The sequence below is a fragment of the Peromyscus californicus genome, unplaced genomic scaffold (assembly GCF_007827085.1).
Source record: "Peromyscus californicus insignis strain IS unplaced genomic scaffold, ASM782708v3 Scaffold_6__1_contigs__length_162567912, whole genome shotgun sequence".
NCBI lineage: Eukaryota > Metazoa > Chordata > Mammalia > Rodentia > Cricetidae > Peromyscus > Peromyscus californicus.
Genome location: NW_026294584.1, coordinates 131049909 through 131071267, shown reverse-complemented (window position 1 = coordinate 131071267; position 21359 = coordinate 131049909). Strand labels below are relative to the sequence as shown.

Sequence of the window (21359 nt, the reverse complement as noted above, 5' to 3'; positions counted from 1 at the left end):
ATTTCCAAGAAAATATAGGGTCTTGTATACGCCAAATAGACATTTTATACCATTGAATTATTCCTAGCCCAAGAGATTTTCAAAATAAGAACTGAACTACTTAATAAAGTCTTAAACCTCTGCTGACACACTAATTCAGAAAGTTATTACTGTGTTATCTATAGATGAACCTACAGAACTAAGAAAAGAATTCCGTACCTCAGAGTCCTCTTCATCTGAAAACAAACCTTTCTGAGTCTTTGTTTCTGACACGAGCTTTGGATTTCTGCTGGAAGGGAAGGTGATCTAGTTGGATCCCCACCAAAAAAGAAGGAAAAAAAAGACTGTCAGCAAGAGACATGGAAACAAGCTCATTCATTCGTTCAGAAAATGTCCCCGCCTCCACTGTAAGAAGGCACCAAACACAGTGACTAAACATGCCTGAGACCTTCATTTGTATAATGTTCACACAAAGATTTTATACATAAGTACCGTGACAAAGAATTTAAAAACTGGCATAAATTAGCAACAGAGAAGACACGGTCTCACTAGAAAATATGTTTCTCAGATTTGATGAGGCCCCAGAACAGTGAGATGGGACAAACAGGACAAAGCTCAGGGCACTTCTTGTGCACATGGGAGCATGTCCTCTGTCACACAGAGACACCTTGTGTACATGGGAGCATGTCCTCTGTCACACAGAGACACCTTGTGTACATGGGAGCATGTCCTCTGTCACACAGAGACACCTTGTGTACATGGGAGCATGTCCTCTGTCACACAGAGACACCTTGTGCACATGGGAGCATGTCCTCTGTCACACAGAGACACCTTGTGTACATGGGAGCATGTTCTCTGTCATACAGAGACACCTTGTGTACATGGGAGCATGTCCTCTGTCATACAGGGACACCTTGTGTACATGGGAGCATGTCCTCTGTCATACAGACACCTTGTGTACATGGGAGCATGTCCTCTGTCATACAGACACCTTGTGTACATGGGAGCATGTCCTCTGTCATACAGCACACAAAAGGGACAGACAAAAGGGCAAGCTGGTCGAGGGACCACGATGATTTTGAATGCTGGTATTTTGGTAGTTGTGAGGGCAAAAGAAGGATGTGACGAAATGAGGCAAGTGTGATGGCTACTCTTCGCTGTCAACTTGACTACATCTGGAATTAACTAAAACCCAAGTAGCAGGGCACACCTGGGAGGGATTTTTCCCCAATTAAATCATTTTAAATGGAAAGACCTATTTTCAATCTGGATCTTTTGAAGTGGGAAGATATACCACTAATCCAGACCTTTTGAGGTAGGAAGATCCACCTTTAATCTGGGCCACACCTTCTCCTGGCAGCCTATATAAAGGACATGGAAGAAGGAAGCTTTCTCTCTCTTGGCCTGCTTGCTCTTGCTCTCCCTGGCAAGTCCATTCCTTCACTGGCATTAGAGCCTACTTCTTTGGAATTCTGGCATATAGCGAGGACTAGCTGAGACATCCAACCTTGCAGACTGAAGAACTACTGGATTCGGACCTTCCACTGGCAGACAGTCATTGTTGGACTAGCTGGACCACAGCCTGTAAGCCATTCTAATAATCCCCTTTATAAATATAAATACATGTATGTATACACACACACACACACACACACACACACACACACACACACACACACTCATTCTGTAACTTCTGTTCCTCTAGAAACCCTGACTAATACAGCATGCCTTACAAATGACAAAGAAGCCAGATCTAAGGATGATACATGCTGGTAAACTCACCACTGGGAAGACAGAGGCAGAACTGTGAGGTTGAGGTAAGTTATGGTACAAGCAGAGAACTGACTACTCAAAGTTGTTCTGACCTCCACATGCACAATATGGCACTCGTGTGCCTGCATAAATACATCATACATATATATCACAGACACAGACACAGAAACACACACACACACACTAAACAAAGAAAAAAACCTGTGTGACATCAGAATACAGACTATGTATGAAGTCATTTTAAATCAGTATTATATTGGGTATGATTTTATAAAGGAAATTTCAGGGCAAACTGGAGCCTCATGAATGCAGACTAACATCAGATTTTTCTATAGAGTTACTGCCAACCCCTGGCCAATGACAATGACATCTAGTCATAAACAGTTTTTCAAGGGCTGCCTAATAAAACATGCAGGTGGTAAAACATCATAATGACTACAAATTCCTTACAAATAGTTCTGAAAACAGTAAGTTTGCACAAGTTTCAGACACTTACTTGGTAAATCCTCACTATATGTGAAACTGGTAAATTTGGAGTTTCATTGTGTCTTTCAATTTTATGTTCAAAGCTCTTAATATAAATGTGGCTGCTATTCTTGATTGTCAACTTGGCACATTTTTGGAGGAGGAACTCAACTGAAGAAATGATTCCATCAAATTGGCCTGCAGGCATGTCTGTCAGGCATTTTCTTGATAGCTAATAGATGTAGAAGGGCCCAGCCTATGTGGGCAGTGCCACCTCTGGGCAGGTGGGCCTGGGCTGTGTAAGAAAGGCGGCTGAAGGCCGGGTGGCGGCGGCGCACGCTTTTAATCCCAGCACTCGGGAGGCAGAGCCAGGCGGATCTCTGTGAATTTGAGGCCAGCCTGGGCTACAGGGTGAGTTCCAGGAAAGGCGCAAAGCTACACAGAGCAACCCTGTCTCAAAAAATCAAAACAAAAACAAAAAAAGAAAGGCTGCTGAGCAAGTCAGTGAAAGCAAGTAAGTCAGCAGCATTCCTCCACAGCCTCCTCTTGAGTGGTTCCCTTGGTTTCTTCCCTTAAGGATGGACTACATCCTGTAAGCCAGATAAGCCTCTTCTTCCCTTAGTTGCTTTGGTCAGTGTTTATCACAGCAACAGGAAGCCAACAAGAGCCATAGCATGAAAGAGAATTCTACACCCCTCTGAGATCCACACAAATTGCCACTGTAAGATGCCCAGGATAATACCCCACGATCTGCCCCTCCTCACCGTTTTATCTCTGTGTTCATCTGTCTGACTCACAGAAGCCTCTGGCGGAGCCGATGCTTTTTCTCTGAAGAGATCTTCTTCCTCGTCATCAAAGATAATGGCAGTGGACTTGATTTTGTCTTAAAAAAAAGAAAGAAAGAAAGAAAGAAAGAAAGAAACCACAGCATAAAATTACATCAACATCAAAATCCAAACCAAAAAAAAACTCCCAAAGATAAATCTGAAAGGCATCTTATTTCTTGATCATTTACAGAGAAATACAAAGGAAATGGAACCATGCTCTTCCTTCACTATTTTTCCCTTTCCTTTTCCCTGCAATTCCAAGGACTAGCCAGGGAGAGCTACGTGCCAGTCATGCTCTGCCACTGAGCTGCTCTCCTAGTTCTGTCTCCCTGGTACTCAAAGCAAGACAGACATTAACCACCCGAATGACACCCTCATTCATGCAGAAGCACCCTATGATGGGACTAAAAAGAAAGATGACTTTAAAGCACCAAAAAGTGAACAGTTCTAGGAAGGAGATGTGAGCATGACTCCTGTTTTTATTAAAAACCAAACTATACAGAAAAAGATGGAAGCAAATGCTAAAATTCCCCTTGTCTGCCCAGGCACAAGACAGACGGAAGAGTCTGGTATACATGCTTCTAAATCTCCTACTACTTCATGTATTAATGTCAGCTAGACTAAAGCTTAAAAAATCTGAGCCAAATGCCCTACCATTTGTGTTTTCCATTTAATGTACAGAGGAAATATTCCCAAGTAGAAAAGTAAATACCTCATTCTTTTTACTTTTTATGAGATTCGTCTATTTATCTATTTGTGTTTATATGTGTGTGTGCCCATGTATGGGAGATATTTATTTATTCGTTTATGTGTTTACATAAGCTCATGTATGGGGGAATTCATTTATGTGTTTGCGTGTGTGTATACTCATGTACAGGGGATATTTACTTTCATTTATGTGTTTGTGTATACGTATGCTCATGTATGGAGGCTATTTATTTATTCATATACATGTTTGCGTGTGTGTATGCTCATGTATGGGGGATATTTATTTATTTATGTGTCTGTGTGTGGGTATGCTCATGTATGGGGTGTATGAGCATCTGTGCATGTACACAGAGGTCAGAAGGTGTTAGGTGTCCTATCACTACCTATTCCTTCGAGGCAGGATCTTTTCCTGAACTTGAGGCTTGTGTTTTCTCTACTAGGCTGGAAGCCTGCAAACCCCCGTGATTATATCTCTGTCCCTTTTAGAGCTGGAGTTACAGGCATGCACTTGATTCCAGGCTTGTTACACGGGTGCTGGGATCAGAACTCTGGTCCTCAGAACTTTGTAGCAAGTACTCATAACATCTGAGCCATCTCTCCAGCCCCTCATTCTTTTCAACAACTTTGCAAAGATCCGCCAAATGGAAACACCACAGGTTTCCTGGCTCTGGAAAACCTGAGTGGTTTTCTACTTTTTGTTCTCCAAGCACAGTCATGTGTCAGCGAGTAAGGCATGGTTTCAGAGAGCTGTGTAGACGTTTGCTAAGATGTCGAGAGCCCTTCAAGGCTGAAGAATGCACTTCTACATTCATTTATTGCCATTTAGTCTGTCCACTGAGCTCACTGCATATTTCTCCGGTTTTCTAAAACGATGAAGTTAGAGCTTCCCTCACACTTCTGCTTCTATCTGTGTACTCTACCCCTAACCCTGGAAAGTTACTGCAGACATCATGTTCTAACACATTCTGATTTTATCTTTTCCTGACGCCATCTTCTCCTTTATCCAACTGCTGAAACTATGTGCACCTCAGGATCCACCCTTCTCTTCAAGAACACCACCTGATGAATGTAAGTCTTGTTTCTTCAGATGTGAACTTAAGAGCTGGTGCTGTGGTCAAGAGAGTGTTAGAAACACAGGCTCTCAGGAGACACATCTGCACACTAAAAACAAAGGACTTGTAGGAAAGACTTCAACACGGACTTCAGAGAGGGAAGAGCACGGAGCAGACAAGAGACCACAAATGCTATGGGAGGACGAGGCCAAGGATCATCTGAGCTCTCTGGCAGAGAAAGAAAAGGTGGGAATGAAGCAACCAGCATGCAATGTTCTGCTCAGGTAATTACCCAGAGCTGCTGGAGGAAGTATGACTAAATTTCTGTCTATAATTTAAAAGGCAGGAGCAGAATCTTTGGGAAAAAAATACAGGAGAAGAAATTCAACTCCCTATAAAGAAGATCAGTAATTAGTTTCCAGCGCAGAAAAGATTGGCCTGTTAGGAACCCCCAAGGTTGTGGCGTGATTTAAGCATAGACAAGACAGTGACAGCAATGCTCAGCAAGGCATTCTGGAACTACAAGAGACACTGAATGTGAAGACCCGTGTCCCTTTAAGTTCAACATTCTTTTTTGTTTTGTTTTTTCAACGGGTTTCTCTTTACAGCCCTAGCTGTCCTGGCCTTGAACCCTCAAATGGAGTGCTGAGATTAAAGGTGTGCACCACCACTGCCTTGCAAGTTCAATGTTCTTCTCTAAGTTCCCAGAATTAGGCTGAAAGTGGTACCAGTCTTGGAAGGTTTGTTAGAAGATGGCACAAAAAAGTTGCTATCATCATCGTCATTATCATCATCATCAAAGAGGCCAGCAGGAGTTGGCAGATGTGGACTCTTCCCTGGAGTGGGCTGCTCCTGTTTCTGGAACTCCTTCAATGATGGAGCAGAAGTGGACCCAGACACATCAGTGTACCCTGTGGATGGAGACAATCAGAGCTATGAGCCGGAGTAAGCCTCCTGACGACACACAGCACCACTCATGAGTTCGGTTCATCTACAAAACACATTTAGAAAATGAAGTAACTTTTGTGTTAGTGTTGGAGAACTCAACCACAACACAAGACTGCCTGACCACTCAAGAAACTGCACTGATCCCCTCACTCCTTTCCCTTCCCTCTCTCTCCCCTTCCTCCTTCTTTCCTTCTTTTCCTCTCTCCTTTCCCTCACCCCTGCAGCCCTCTGCAGAGCTGGAGAGGAAACCAGGACCATGCGCATACTACACGAGTGCTCTACCACTCCGTCACATCCCCCGCCCCAACACCTCTGACCTCACATAGAACGTGAGCTCCTATCATCAGTACCCAAGCTCTAGTTATAAACTCTTCAATGCCTTCTAGGGCTCCTGGGTACCTCCAATTGCTAACCAGTCCTTATAAAAAGGTGACAAAATGGAATTTATACAGTTCTTAAGAGTGCTGGCTGGGGTGATGGCTCAGCAGGTAAGTGCTTATTCTAGAAACATGAGGATCTCAGTTTAAATCCCCAAAACTCAAAAGACAAGCAGGGTATGGCTGGTACCTGTGCCTGTCACCCCAGTGATGGCACAGGGGGTTGGGAGACTCTCTGGGACTTACTGGCCACCAGCCTAGTTGAGGTTCAGTGTGAGACCCTGTCTCAAGGGAATATGGAAGAGAGTGCTAGAGCAGGACATCTGTCATCTTCACTCGACACACACAGGCAGATGCTTCCCCTCACATCATGTGTGCATACAATACACACACACACACACACACACACACACACACACACACACACACACACACACACAAGAAATAAACCCTGTTACCTAAAAATACAGAAACAGCCCCTGCTGGGATTTTCTTTCCAGGTTTGGGGGATGGAGATTCTAAAATAAAGAAGAAAGGTCAATCATTTCACCAGACTTGTTGAGCATGGTAGGACACACCCGTAATCACAAGACTTGAGCAGCCGAGGCAGAAGGACAGTCATGTATCGGGGCTACATGGTAAGCACCACACCAAACAGGACTACATACAAAACTGTCTCAAAAATACCAACAGCCCAGCCCTTCTCTGGAGTACATGCAACATGGTACAAACCTAAACAGGTTTTTATAAAAAGGACAATTGTCCCTAAGCCATTTTAAAAAGTACTGAGTTCTTTTCATTTTTATTGACATCAGCAGCTTTTTCCTTAGGATTAGCACAGTCTAAACTGTGACTCCCATGGAAGATGCACTAAGCCAAACAGCAGCTAACAAGGCTATCTGGGGGAGCCAGGCCCAGAGCAAGCACAGTCTTTTAAGACAGGGCTAATGCTATCCTTTCCAGCTCAGTGAGATGAACTGGTGAAGGGAACAGCAAAAACCTGTGAGATGGTGGTAGAGAAAATAAAAGTAGCAAGTTAAACAAGAAAAATAAGTAAACCAACACGACAGCAAGATAAGGATGGCCCCAACAGAAAATAATCACACAGCAGGCTGTCATTTAAAATAACCAATTCCCAATGCCTAAGGGACTCCTGAAAATCTGATGGAATAAAAATTGTAGTTCCTAAAAAAACACTCTGGGCTTTCAAAAATTCCTACAGATGATTCTAATGGACGTCACCTGGAGGAATTATTGATGGCCAACTGATATACTCAACACAAGCAAGGTTCCCTTGAATTAAATGTCATTATAGTAAAGCTGGTCTCAGCAAAGCTCGAAAATACTTTTTTACTATCTTATCAATCTCTAAGAGGCAAATGTTTGATGTGGGTCTGAAGATGGTACTGTTGTCTGTTCCTAAGACAGAAACTGGCAAAGACAAACTGTCTTCAACTGTTTCAAGGCAAAAACAACTTTCAGCTTAACAGAAATAAAGCCTTGGGTGTTCTGTCTCCCAATAGAAAGAGATTTAGAACTTGTTTGCTGGAAAGTTGTTTTTTTTTTTGGCGGGGGGGGTCAACTTGATAGAAGCTAGAGTTGTCTGGAAAGAGAAACTCTATTGAGAAACTACCTCCATCAGATTAGCCTATAGGGAGGTCTGTGGAGCACTTTCTTGATTAGTGATTAATGTGGAGGGCCCAGCCCACTGTAAGCAATGCCACCCATAGCTAGATGGTCCTGAGAGAGAATGAAAAACAGCTATATATAAGCCTGCAAAGCAAACCAGGAAGTAGCATTCCTCCATGGCCTCTGCTTTAGTTCCTGCGTTCCAGGAGTTCCTGCCCTGACTTCCCTTCATGATGGACTATAGGCTGCAAAGATAAATGAAGACACCCTCCGCCCCCTCTTGGTCATGGTGTTTATCACAGAAATAGAAAGTCAGCTAGGAGAGCATGCAAGAGAAAAGCGGTCATCCCCAACCCTACCTTCACTAACGGGAGCTTGTGCTTGCCGATCCCGGGAGGCTTCCCTGAAGAGGTCACTCTGGTTGTGGTAAGACAGAGGATATTTTAAAATACAGAGATAAACAAGGCTGAACTTGAAGATTTCTGGGAAGTATTATATACTTTGAAGCTACGTGTTTACTGTCCTGCCAAAGAACAGTCACAAAGTTCAGACGAGAGCAAAATGAACTTAATTTGGGCCTGTCGGGAATTAAATAAAAAGATGGAAGAGGCTAACATACCGCTAACTCAAGTACACTATCCACTACTGATCCTCTCACAGGCTCTCCTCACGTCAAAGGACAGTAAGACGACAGGAGATACAGTATTTCTCACTCTGTGGTTCTGACTTCAACATGTCCCCCCAAATAAAGTGAATGAACTAATAGGAAGCTACTTTTCTCAAACAAAAACATGGATTTCTTCCTTACACATGCAATGGCACAGATACAAAGAGCTTCGTTCATTTGCCCACCTCACCTCATCTTCATCATCATCAAAAAGTCCCTGTCCTTCCCTGAAGAGGCCACCTCTAGAGCCAAATGGTGAGAAGTCTTCATCAGTCAACTTGGGGGGTGGAAACAAGCTGTCCTCTTCATCTGACAGAAAGCAATGTTGCACAGGGAATGTTAAAATGGGTGTGCATGAGGTGGTGCCACACTGCCTGCAATCCCAGCATGCAGCAGGCTGAGGTAAAAGGAATCAAAGTTCAAGGACAGCCTGGGCGGGGGGTGGGATTGAGGCCAGCTTGGGCTACATAGGAATTCCAAACTAGCTTGGACTATACAGCAAGACTTTGCCTCAAAAATACTAGGATGAGGGGGGAAAAGCCAGGTTTGGAATCCAAATTCTTGGGGTTGTCTCTATACCATATACAGTGTTGGCATGGACTTTAATGAAGCCGCACTTCGAAAGGAGTATTTGACATCCTCAAGTGAGCAATATCTGGAGACAACAGTGATTCCTTAGGCCAATCTCTTAGAGTGACTTACTTCAAAGCAAGAATACAGCTCAACTGCCACATGCAAAAGTTTAGAGAAAGGAAACACAATCCTATAGATGGAGACAATGGCAAGGGAACACAATAGATGCCAACACTTAATATGGAAGGGTCGTATGCAATCTTTACTAAAAACTTTAACAACCCATAGTTCCTGCACATCTAAAAGCAATGCCTACTTTAGACTAGCAATTCAAATACTCCCAAGCATCACTCTGCACTCGCCTTTCTTCCATGCCGGCACCCTAAAACGTGGTTTCAGATACTTTAAGTGGGTGGAGACACACCTACTTGTCAACACTTAACCCTGAGACTTTTACATTACATAAAGGCTCCTAGTGAGTGAGGGGCTTACCATCTGGAGGTGTTCTCCTTTCCTTCTTCTCCTTCATTGTCTTCTGAAGTTTTCCATCTGCTGAGCATAAGATTTATGAGACTCTCCTAGCTTCTACAATACTCACCATTCTTCTTATACAGGTACTGATTCTCTGCTTGAGTCTGCATCCTCATAACACAGGCCAAGAGCAAGACACGAAAGTTCGTATCTCAGCTCCATTAGGGCACTTCCTCAAGGGAGTGTCTTTATAAGGCAGAAGGCTGCCCGGTCACCTGCATATCAGGACTGTGCTAAAGAAGAAATTACTCTACTTTTCTACTCTGTTAAATAACTAGAATGCACTGGATAATGCATTTTTACTAGTCAAAATTTAAGAGTTACTGGTAGGCCATGGATTCACAATCTGCAGTTCACAGTTCTCTGGGGCTCCTGCATGTAAAATGTTACATAGATATATACATGTACTGGTAGTGGGGTAGGATACTCAGAGCATCTGATTATCAAGCAGAACTTAAGAGCCATTAACATGGCTTAAAGCAATGGGTCTCGACCTGTGGATCTCAACCCCTTTAGGGTCAAATGACCCTTTCACAAGGGTCGCCTAATGCCACAGAAAACAGATATTTGTTATGATTCATAACAGTAGCAAAATTAATTATGAAATAGCAACAGAATTTTATAGTTGGGGTGACCATAACATGAGGAACCACATTGAGGTCTGCAGCATCAGGAAGGCTGAGAACCACTGGCTTAAAGGGTCAAAGTGCTTACCACTGGGCCTAACAACCAGACCCACAAGGCAGAAGGAGGGAGGAGAAAACCAACTCTGCACACACATCAAGGCATGCACATGGCCCCCACCAGGGTTAAATGAATAAAATGTAAAAGAACAACAATAAAGGAATCTAAAAAAACAATGACAAAAGATCAAGAACCAAAATGTCTGCCTAACATTGGCGAACCCTGTATTTGGGTATGGTGGCTTATGTTTATGATCCCAGCACTCAAAGAAGAAGGCAAGAAGATCAGGAATTCAAGACACCCTTCCTTGCCTGAATTGTATATTTAAGGCCAGCATGGAATATATGAGACCCTGTCTCCAAAAAAGAGAAAGAAAGAGACATAAACACAGAGAGACAGATAGAGAACATGTGTGTGAGCACACACAAGCAGACTACTGAACGCCACTAACCAACCACCCCATTAACCTGACTTCAGAACTCACCTATCTGTTCCTCTTTCAGCTGATTTGAGATATCTCCTTTGATCCGAGCTGCCAGCTCATCAGCAAAAGATGTAGGTCTTTTCTACAGGCAAAAAAAAGAAAGGAAAAGGAAAAAAAAAAAAGAATCACTATTTTCTAACAAATTAGTACAGTTTACTTCTTGACATCTAACAAAATTATATCAAGTCATAAAATAATAAAACTACAAATAAAACAGGGCTTTTTTTCTCTTTTAAGGTTTATTTTACTTTTATTTATGTGTGTGTGAAGACAGGTGCAAAAACAGGACTTTATCAATGAATTTAAACACATGGATCCTATAGAGCTAGGCTAAGCAACAAATTCACAAAACTACCTCTTTAAAGGAGATACTCTTAACTTCTTTATTTTTTAAAATACTTGAAAAAGCTAGAAAACCAGCATGAAGAATGGAGGGTGATGGAAGAGTACCTGAACTCAAAATTCTGAAACTGAATGTATATCCCCAGCGAGCTGACCTAGCATTAGAAGAAAACGGCACTCACAAGGCAACTGAAGACACAGGGACACTTACTGCTACTTATACAGCTATAAATCAAGGACAAGAGAAATGGTGCTCACTGCTCTTGCAGAGGACCTAAGGTTGGTTCCCATGTCAGGTGTCTCACAACCTAAACTCCAGCTCCAAGAAATCTGATACCCTCTTCTGGTCTTCCCAGGAACCCAACATATATGTGTGTTAATACAGTCACACAGATACGCCAAAAACACACTTAAAAAAATAAGACAAATCTTTAAAAGAAAAAAATTCAATTACAAATATGGGAGCTACAGAGATAGCTCAATCAGTACAATGCTTTCTGCATAAGCGTGAGAACCAGAGTCCAGAGCCTTGGAACTCACATGAAAAGCGAGAAGTGGCTATGTGTGCCTGTGATCTCAGAGCTGGGGAAACAGAGACAAGAGGATCCTGGGGCTTGTTGGCCAGCTAGTTTATCCTGGTAAGCCCCAGGTTCAGTGAGAGACCCTGAGTCTAAACAAGGGGGAGAACGACTGAGGAAGTCTTCCACCACGGACTTCCGGCTACACACACAATTACAAATCTGACGTAAGAGGAGATGACTACAGACCCAGATGGCGCTATTCAGGAGCAACGTGTAAACACCACTTCTAAGACCTCATCAAGGGATAACCACACTTACAGACTTGGCATTTTCCTCAATGTCCTCAATATCATCCCCCTCCTTCTCAGAGTCAACAAAAAGGTCACCATCATCATCCTCTTCTTCATCACTCATCTGTGTGGTATGCTGAGAATGCAAAACAGAATCACAAGATGCAAGTCATCAAACTGAAAAGGAGACACGGTCGATTTTTAATCTCTCCCTTTAAAAAGGATAACCACACTTCGAACACATATTCCACACGATTTATTTATTAGAAACTAGCTGGGCAGTGGTGGCCCATATCTTTAATCTCAGCAGGTAGAGGCAGGTGGAGCTCTCTGAGTTCAAGACTAGCCTGGCCTACAGAGTGAATTCTAGGACATCCAAGACTACACAGGAGAAAAACCTATCTATTTTGAAAAACCAAAAAATAAAGTAAAAAAAAAAGAAAGAAAAATAAAGGATTTACTTTTTATTTGTTTGTTTGTTTTGGTTTTTCAAGACAGGGTTTCTCTGTAGCCTTGGCTGACCTGGAACTCGCACTGTAGACCAGGCTGGCTTCAAACTCAGAGATTTGCCTGCCTTTACTTTTTTAACAAAATAAAGGTTCAAAAATATCAAAGCAAAGTATTAGAATATTGAAAATATTCATTATTAGAGGAATGTAAATTAGTCTTAACAAGAGCAGGAAGTGATGATTAAAAGGAGCTATTAAAAAGGAGTAAAATTTGGAAAAGGTAATACCCAAAGGAGGTGGCAAACCTAAATATATGACATACTAAGAGAAAACTAGCAGTGAGCATGAAAAATCCTCACTATAGCATTCAAAAGTCAGTTTAGGAGACTTGGGAGTATAAACATGGTACAGAGCTTGCCAAACACACCTGAGAGCCTAGGTTCACCCCTAGTGCCAAGCAGAAAGAACAGTAAGTTTAGTATACATGGGATGCTTCAGCTAAAGCTTTAAAATGAATTCATTTCAATACATGAGCTTTACCTGGTTTTGATCGTTGTCACTTCGACTAGCAAAATCTTCATCTGATTCCTGTGGGTGAAAATGTTTTGCTATTAACACAGAAAAGGTCACGTCCGTCTCTGAGGTAAGTTGACTGTGTGGGGCAGAGGAAAAGCTCTTACACTCAGTCACCTTAAGTAGCAGACAAGATGAATGACTGGCAATATTGCAAGAGTTGTCTAGCTGCCACAAAGTTTGTGTTTCATTTAAATAGCTCTCATTTACATCACTTGTATTTCCCAATTCTAAGCTTCAGATTTAAAGAAAGATCATTTGATTAATCAGAGGTTGGTTTGGGTTGCTTGACATTTTGGACCACAATCTCTGTGTTCCCTCTAGGAGGATAACTACTTCATTAAGCTCAAGAACTGAACATCAGTGTTTGCTACACTGATTTGGTAGAGGGCTACAATGACAGCTAAAAACAAAGGCCTCAGCAGATAATTATCTATAGTAAAGTAACAGGCAAGTTTATTTCTATTGCTAGCTAAGATTTCTATTGGCAGGGCTGGAGGAAGAAATGCAGGAGGGGGAGAGGGAGAACAATCAAGAAATGAAAATTAGGTGCAAAAATGGTCTCCTTTTAGAACCTCATACTCATCATTGTCTGAAGGAACAACTCAAGGCCCCAGACTCTAGATGAAGATTTTACTCTATGGATCTTAAGACACTAGCAAGCGAACATGAAGTAGATGCTTTGATTAGCTTTAAAACATTAAAAGAGTATACTTTTCTTGCAAGGGACTAGAGTTTGGTTCTTAGCACCTACATCAGGCAGCTCACAACTGCCTGTAACTCCAGTTCTAGGGATCTGACATTCTCTTCTACAGGCACCTGGGTGTGTGCACACACACACACATAACAGTAATAATAATCATGATGATAAATCTTTCAAAGTTGTTCATGAACATGCACGCACACATACTAATAAAAATAACAATAATAAAATCTTTAAAAGTTGTTTATTACAGCTCTTTATTTTTTTCTAGGATTATTCAAGAAGGACACATTTCAAGACTAAGTTTCTGGCAGAGACTGTACCACAGTGTCTAAGCTGTTCTCTCCTCAAAATATAATGGGACGTGAAGAAATTTGGTAGAACGGAGAGCAGGTGGGTAATGGTAATGCATTAGAGCAGTTTCCCTTACTTCTCTCTGTACAAATTACAAATAAGAATTTCAACTCTAAAAAAACACTTCAGATTCTGCCCCTTAAGTTTATAAAAACAGTTCACTAATTCTAAAGCATGTTACATGCCTAGCCTGCTCCACACATCCTAAGCATCCTGTCATCATGACGTACGTGGTCATACCATGTCCTTACCTCCTCTTCTTTCTCTTCTTCACTGTCCACAATACTTCCCCGGTTGCTGCCTACAGAGCCTTCTGTCAGGAAGAGTGTAAAAGTCAACATCAATTCACCAGAAAATATCTGTAGCTCCTTCTCAAAGATGCCAAGCACAACAGCATCAAAGAGGCTTTAATGAAGCAAGCGCCACTTAATGGAATGAAAGCATCTTTGTTACTGATACAATTTCAAAGCACCTCCCATGCTTTAAAAGAATTTCATAACTTGGCCTTATTCTACATGGATGTCAAGGTTACAAAAAAATGAAGAAACAGTATCAGACTAAAAGTTGACTAGCGATGACAGGTAAAGGCAATTGCCACCTGTCCTGAAGATTGAAGTTTAGTCTCTGGAACTCACATGATGGAACAGAGACTGACTCCCATAGGCTCTCCACACACACATACATTAAAAAAATAAATAAATAAACATAAAAAATTTAAATGAAATTAAAATAAAAGATGACTAGAGCAATTCAACAACTAGATGTTCCAAGTCTTAGACCAGAGAAGGTGATAGAGGTAGGAAAAGACAGAAATGGGACAAGAGACAAAATCTGAACACAACCAAAGAGGCTAACAGTAAAACTTCTTGAAATTGACCACTTTACAGTGTGGTTATGTTAAGAAAATGTCCTTGTTCTTAAAGAATATTAGGGTAATGGAGGGCCAGACAAATTATGATATACAGACAAAGAATGAAAGTTCAGAGTGAAACATTAGCTGGCAAACCTGAGTGAGGGTCTGTTGATCTCTCCACTGCTCTTGTCATGTTAATAGAAAGTTTTAATTATTTTAACACAAAGAGTTAAGCTACGTTAAACATGACAAAAATATTGGTGAGAAAGAATACCTTCACTGGAGAGCTCTCCAAGCCCTACATCTTCCTGTTCCATGAAGAGCTTTGACCCGATGAGATAGGGCAAAGGGCGGTCAATGTAGAGGTCCTTCAAGGAAGGAAAGGGCACAGCCATTAAGCACATGGGTTGAAATCATTCTGCTGCATCTGACTATCTCAAACAAGTTAAGGTGATACACAAAAGTAGAAAACAAGAAACATGGCAAGGTTAAACATCATTGATTTTTAAAACATTAAATTCTAGGTAAAGAGAACAGCAAAGCTGACTCCCTCCCCATATACCCCAGTGATAGAGACACTAGCAAGGCCTGGGAAAGGTTTACAGCAGTAACCAAATGAGGAAAATATAACCTCCCAAGAAAACGTTCCTAAGGAGGCCAAGGGATAGAAGCCTGAGAGCCATGTAAGGCCTACCCTCCCCTCCCCTTACTCAAAAGCAAGCACACAGAAAGCACAATACTGGTGGACCTCCCTTTGTAAACATACAAATTTACATACTAAAAATGTCTTCTGAACAGACAGCAATACTGCAAGTTCTAGGCCAGCCAAGACTACAACGTATGACTCTATCTTTAAAATTTTTTTAATTCTTTGGCTGACCAATACAACTTAAATACTACCTTACACATAAAAACACATACTTATTTTGAAAATCATCGATAATAGCTCAAAATTTTGAGAGAAACGAAGAAATAACCCAAATGTTATCAGATGCTGAGACAATAGTAGACAAACCCAGATTGGATGGAGCAGAGGGAACAAGACAAGGCACTACGAGGACTGGGAGGGATTTCTTAAGCCTGCAGCAGAGCAAAGAGAAGGCTGGCTTAGATGTCCATAAAGTAAAGTAGGGGACAATGTCACTAAGCAAATTATCTACAGTTAACACAACAAATTAAATAGTCCAAAGACTAAGGAGTAGAGTATCTGTTTGGGAGAAAACAGCAGCCTCAGAAACGGAAGAATACCGGCACCCCTACTCCCGGCTGACAACACTAAGCATTCAGAAAGGGACAGTGACAAAGTGAAGCCGTGAAGCCGGGTAACAGAGCAGCAGACATCGTGAAGGACCCTGCACAGCACCCATCCACAGCACACAAGAGCAGTGAAGGACTCTGCACAGCACCCACCCACAGCATACAAGTCAAACTTGAGAGCCAAGCCAGTATTCCACCTGGCAACTATGTCCCATTTCCACGGCAGGGGGTAAAGACTGGCTGTCCCTCTGAGACATTAGCCCTGGGCCACAGCCCCTCTCCTGGGGATCAAGAAGAAGTCTTACACCATTAGACCCACTGCTAACTTCCAAGAGGAAGCCTGTACAGGAAGTTCCTAGTGGCTTTACCTAACACCCCAAGCAACCAAACAAGCCAAATGCCTTTCTGAAATTTTCCTTAGTACGAGCCACAGAATATCTGCTCCTTAGGAGCTTCTCTATTCATCTAGCCCTAACCCAGAGCTCCTTTTCTACCCTAAAGTCTAGGAACAAAAGGGAGAGAGGCTGTTCAAAGGGCACAAAACTTCAGTTGGCCCAAACATGAGCTAAACAAGAATAACACCAATACCATCAAACATGCTAAACTGCACAGGGGGTGAAGGGTGGGGATTCCATGAGGCCTGAACCCTACACAAGTAACTACAGGCAACTGAGGAAAGCTGGGAGGGGGAAAGGTGGTCCTCCCCAGGGAAGAGCACACCAACTGGCTGTCCAGTGCCAAATGGTCAGCCCTGGAAACATACATACAAGTTAACATTACATGGACTCAACAGGTTATAAATAGGTATATATTAACAATGAAGACAGAGATCATGAATTTGAAGGAAAGCGGAGAGAGGTATAAAGATGAAAAGAAAAAGAGAAACAGTGTAATTAATTTATAATCTCAAAAAAAAAAAAACCCAAAAAATGTCAGAGGAAATAAGATCAATCTATAACAATAAAACATGTTGACTATAGTTAATAAAATGCACTGTATTTTTTAATCGTTGAGAGATTTTTAAGTATTCTCACCATGAATTAAGTACACAAGAACACACAAGTTAGAATAAGTTTATTCTACAACAAATGGACATTTCAAAACATGTACAAGATATATATGTGTGTGTGTATGTGTGTGTGTTTCTTTTATTGAAAATTAAAAATAAATAAAACTTCAGTTTTAAAATAAAAAATGAGCCACAAGATGACTGGGTGGGTAAAGGCCTGCAGACCAGAACCCGTGTGAAGTTAGGAGAAAAACTGACTCCAGAATTGTCCTCTCTCTGTCATGTGCCATGAGACATGCATATCCCCATACAAACAATTCAATGACAAGGTTTAAATATTAAAAAATTCAATTTGGCCAGGCAGTGGTGGTGCACACCTTTAATCCCAGCACCCGTGAGACAAGAGCAGGTGGATCTCTGTGAGTTTGAGGCCAGCCTGGTCTACAAAGCAAGTTCCAGGACAACCAGGAGTGTTACATAGAGAAATCATCCAGGGGGAAGAAAAAAAATAAAAAATTAAAAATAAATAAATAAATAAAGCCTAATAACAATAAATAAAATAAATTTTAAAAACTAACCAAATCCAATTAAAAAAAATCTCATCCTTCCCCTTAACTTCTTGGCTATAAGTCACTTTTGTCTCAGGGTTCTGAGGATGGTTGCTCATGTAGATGCCTCCTTTCCCACAGACAATACTAAAAACCTCAGAAGAGGAGGAGGTATGCCCTGCAACTTGTACCTACCATGTACCACAGAAATGCTCAGTGTGTCAAGTAAGGCTCTCAGAAAGAGTCAATCGGGAATGCCCATGCCTTACACACCCTACGCTGGGCAAAGCAGTCAAGACATCATAATACTGTAACTGAATGCCTTTACCTTTGGTTCAAGGATCAGTTCCACCCGCTCATTGGCATCATCTTCTTCAGAGTCCGAGTTCCCTGCCTTTATGTCAAGTTGCTCAAAGGCACTGTCCAGCACCTGTAAGCCATAGTTCACAGCCTCCCGGACTTTAGGGATCAGGTCTACTTCCTTCTGTTCCCGAGTCTTCTCCTACAAACAAAACAGCCTTCAGTGTGTCTCCAATATGAAACTCTAAAGTCATGCCCTCCTCCAAAACATTTCGTTCAAAATGTTAACAGAGTCACTTTCTGATACGGACTTCGGAGTAAATGTACAAGCTTTAATCTCAGTTTTGTCACTTTCTGGACATACATCAATCCACTTACACTTTAGAATTCCAATTTCTCCATCTGGAAAATCAGATGAACATTCAAATTAGAAACCAAAACTGAGTCTGTGAAAACACATTTGTGAAAAAAAAAATGTGCTTAATGACTCTTATCTATCTTTAGGCTAGCAGAGATAGAACCTGGGTTCTGACATGTGTTCGGCAAACACTCTGCCAATGAATTATTCCTCTAGTCCTGTGGCACTCAGAAAATACTTCACTACATACTACCCACTTTTAAATGTAATGCTGGCTTGATATAACCACATTATTGCATTTTGCTGAGTAGCAAATGCATGAGTACTATTAAAAATAAAATCCAAATTCCAACAAATGCCAGGAACAGGAAATCCACAGCTGGTTTCTAATATTCTAATCTAACAGCTTTGCTTCTTAATAGTTCTTAATAGACTATCAACCTTTGCAGGTGACTTCCACTTTTTCAGAGGAAGTCAGAGCTGACTGAAAGTAACTTCCACAATAAACATACTCAAATCTGCCTGCTTTCCTGAATGAGAGGAGGGGAGTACCTGCCAGAGCACACAAAAGTAAGGCCAGAACTCTTTCTTAGGTGTGGACACCCATGTGGGATAAGCAAGGATGTGTATGCACAGGCCACATGGCAAGCCACAGAAGAAGAGGTAGGAACTGCTGATCCTTGATCCCTTGGCCCACTTTTCAAAGCACACAGCCCTCATCAACTTTCTTCCTTTCCTTCTCTTTTCTGACCTCCACTAGCTCCCACAAACCCAGTCCACAGGGAGGGGATGAAGCTCAGTTGTAGAAAGCTTGCCCAATGTGCATGAGGCCCCACATGCAATCCCCGGTACTAAACACGTAACACAGCAACAACCTTAGTACAGGCTTTCTCTTATTGACATGGCCTCCCCACTGCCTTTTAGCTGTCCCTTCTTTCTTCATCTGGATAAAGTCTCATCCTTGAAGCTTTCCCCAGCTAGTTTAACAGCAAGTGTCTCTTTGTGTGAACTTCCAAAACAGCAACCATGCAATGCAGTTTGGATCAACAACCACCTATGGCCTCAACAATGAAACTGCTTGAGAGTGAGTGTCCTTAGTCATGGGTTCCCTGCAGTCCTATGACAGTCAACAACTGCTCACTGGGGAGTCCATTCTGTCCGAACACAGCTTGTAGTACCCATGGGGTCCTCAACTGTGCATGCACTAAAACTATATTCACCTTACTATCTAATTTTCATCTGCCAGAACAAGAGTAAAACAGTCACAAAGTTGGGGAAACTGGGTCTCCCAGGCCTCAATTCGTTTCCTCATTCATTTCCCAAGCACAGTACATGGCCTGTTTCTGTAGAAACTTTGAGGAAGAGTGGCTTCTAGATCTGTAAAGGGGAGGAAGAGGAAGAGGAGGAAAGAGAGGAAGAAAGGGAGAGAGAAGGGAGGAAGTAGGGGAAGAAGACAAAGCTTCCTCTGGGGCCTGCAATCCTGGGCTACCTACCCTGTGCCCTCTGCTCTACTCTACTCTATGCCAGAATTCAGAAATTTCATCTCCATATTAACAGCCTAAGCTTCAGAAAAAAATGGAAGAGTTCTATTGGGCTACTGCCAAAGGCAGCATCTCCCACAGCCCTAGTCCTATCACCCTCTTTATCACTTCTCAAAGTCGGTCATTCAAAGATAGGATGATTTACTACAAGTACCTGTTGGGTTTTCTCGGCCTCAGCCTTGAGTGCCTGCTCCTCCACTTCTTCATCGTATACCCGCTGAGTAAGGAAGCAAATTCATTAAATAGTTAAGCACTGAAATGGAATCACATGTAAAAGGTCAATACAAAGAAGAATTTTTTGAAAGAGGGAAATGGCTGGGTGGTGGTGGCGCATGCCTTTAATCCCAGCACTCAGGAGGCAGAGGCAGGTGGATCTTTGTGAGTTCGAGGCCAACCTGGTCTACAGAGTGAGATCCAGGACAGCCAGAGATACACAGAGAAACCCTGTCTCGAAAAACCAAAAAAAAAAAAAAAAAAAAAGAGGGAAATGGCTTTGAGAAAAACAACTGGGACCACTACCAATGGATCGTGGACGAATAACAAAGAACAGTAGCTAATTCACCTAAAGTCAATTTTAAACCTAAAGAAACATGGGGAACTATCTGGCTGATCAAAGAGTTCTGAAACCACTATGAGCCCAACTGGTACATTTTTTCCACTTAACCTAATGCATAACTCTAACAGGGCCACAATACAAGTACCTTCGTCCAAGACCACTGCCAGTATCAACTGATATAACTTACCAACTAGATAAATATCCTTAACAAGTGAAGTAAGGAATATGATAATGGTAAATTTACTTTTATTCTGTTGCTCAAAATGGCTGAAAATTTTTTATACTTATCTCTTATGAATCAAGAAAAAAAGTCAAAATCAACAATTTACTAGAAGATGCATGGCCAAGGAAGAACCTCTTTAATAAGACGTATCTGTCATTCTGGAAACTCACTGCAATTTTAAAAAAAAAAAAACAAAACTGGAGTATAACATCTTTGCTACAAAAAAAATCAATGTAAGTGGGTATGATGGCTAATCCTGGTTGTCAATTTGACTGTATTGGACATCAACTAAAACCCAAGCTGCTGGAAAATCCTGTGACGAATTTTCTTGATCTTCTTCTTTGAAGCAGGAAGATCCACCCAGGATCTGGACCATACTTTCTGGTGGCAGCCCACATAAAAGGACAAGGAAGAAGGAAACTTGCTTTTTGCTCACTTGTCCTCACTCTTGCTGGCAAGTCCATCTATCCTGTTCCTAAGGCATTCTTTTGCTAGTGTTAGAAACAGCTTCTTCAGGGTTCTAGGAGACTGAAGATCAGCTGCTCTCCAGCAATCATCCAGGCCTCCAGCACCAGATGGGGACTGCTGGGATAGCCAAGCTCCTGGACTGAATAGCTACTACATTCTCAAACCTTTCAATGCTGACAGTCATTGCTGGGACTGTCTAAACCACAGCCTGTAAACCAACCTAATAAATCCTCTTTTAATAAATACGTTCATCCTATCAGTTCTGTTCCTTTAGAGAACCCTGACTTACAAAGTAGGACAATGAAATTGTTCTGTAA

General features: G+C 41.8%; 1 protein-coding gene across 22 annotated transcripts in view; it reads right to left on the bottom strand.

Moving 5' to 3' along the window:
* LOC128098387 (WASH complex subunit 2) overlaps positions 1 to 21359 on the bottom strand; it is a 195392-nt gene that overhangs the window by 167049 nt on the left and 6984 nt on the right. For 20 of the 22 annotated variants that reach the window (XR_008214228.1, XR_008214232.1, XR_008214229.1 and 17 more), the window contains exons 4-17: positions 19950 to 20012; positions 17925 to 18098; positions 15057 to 15150; positions 14181 to 14242; positions 12840 to 12887; positions 11879 to 11986; positions 10698 to 10779; positions 9491 to 9550; positions 8616 to 8734; positions 8118 to 8175; positions 6588 to 6647; positions 5533 to 5715; positions 2982 to 3100; positions 199 to 285 (exon numbers count right to left, since the gene is read on the bottom strand). Coding sequence is in view for 15 of the 22 variants with exons in the window: in XM_052719441.1 (XP_052575401.1) it covers positions 199 to 285; positions 2982 to 3100; positions 5533 to 5715; positions 6588 to 6647; positions 8118 to 8175; positions 8616 to 8734; positions 9491 to 9550; positions 10698 to 10779; positions 11879 to 11986; positions 12840 to 12887; positions 14181 to 14242; positions 15057 to 15150; positions 17925 to 18098; positions 19950 to 20012 (1317 nt within the window). In the remaining 7 variants the exon portion in view is untranslated. The remainder of the gene's footprint in view (positions 1 to 198; positions 286 to 2981; positions 3101 to 5532; positions 5716 to 6587; positions 6648 to 8117; positions 8176 to 8615; positions 8735 to 9490; positions 9551 to 10697; positions 10780 to 11878; positions 11987 to 12839; positions 12888 to 14180; positions 14243 to 15056; positions 15151 to 17924; positions 18099 to 19949; positions 20013 to 21359) is intronic. The other 2 variants (XM_052719444.1, XM_052719446.1) reach the window with 2 other exon arrangements.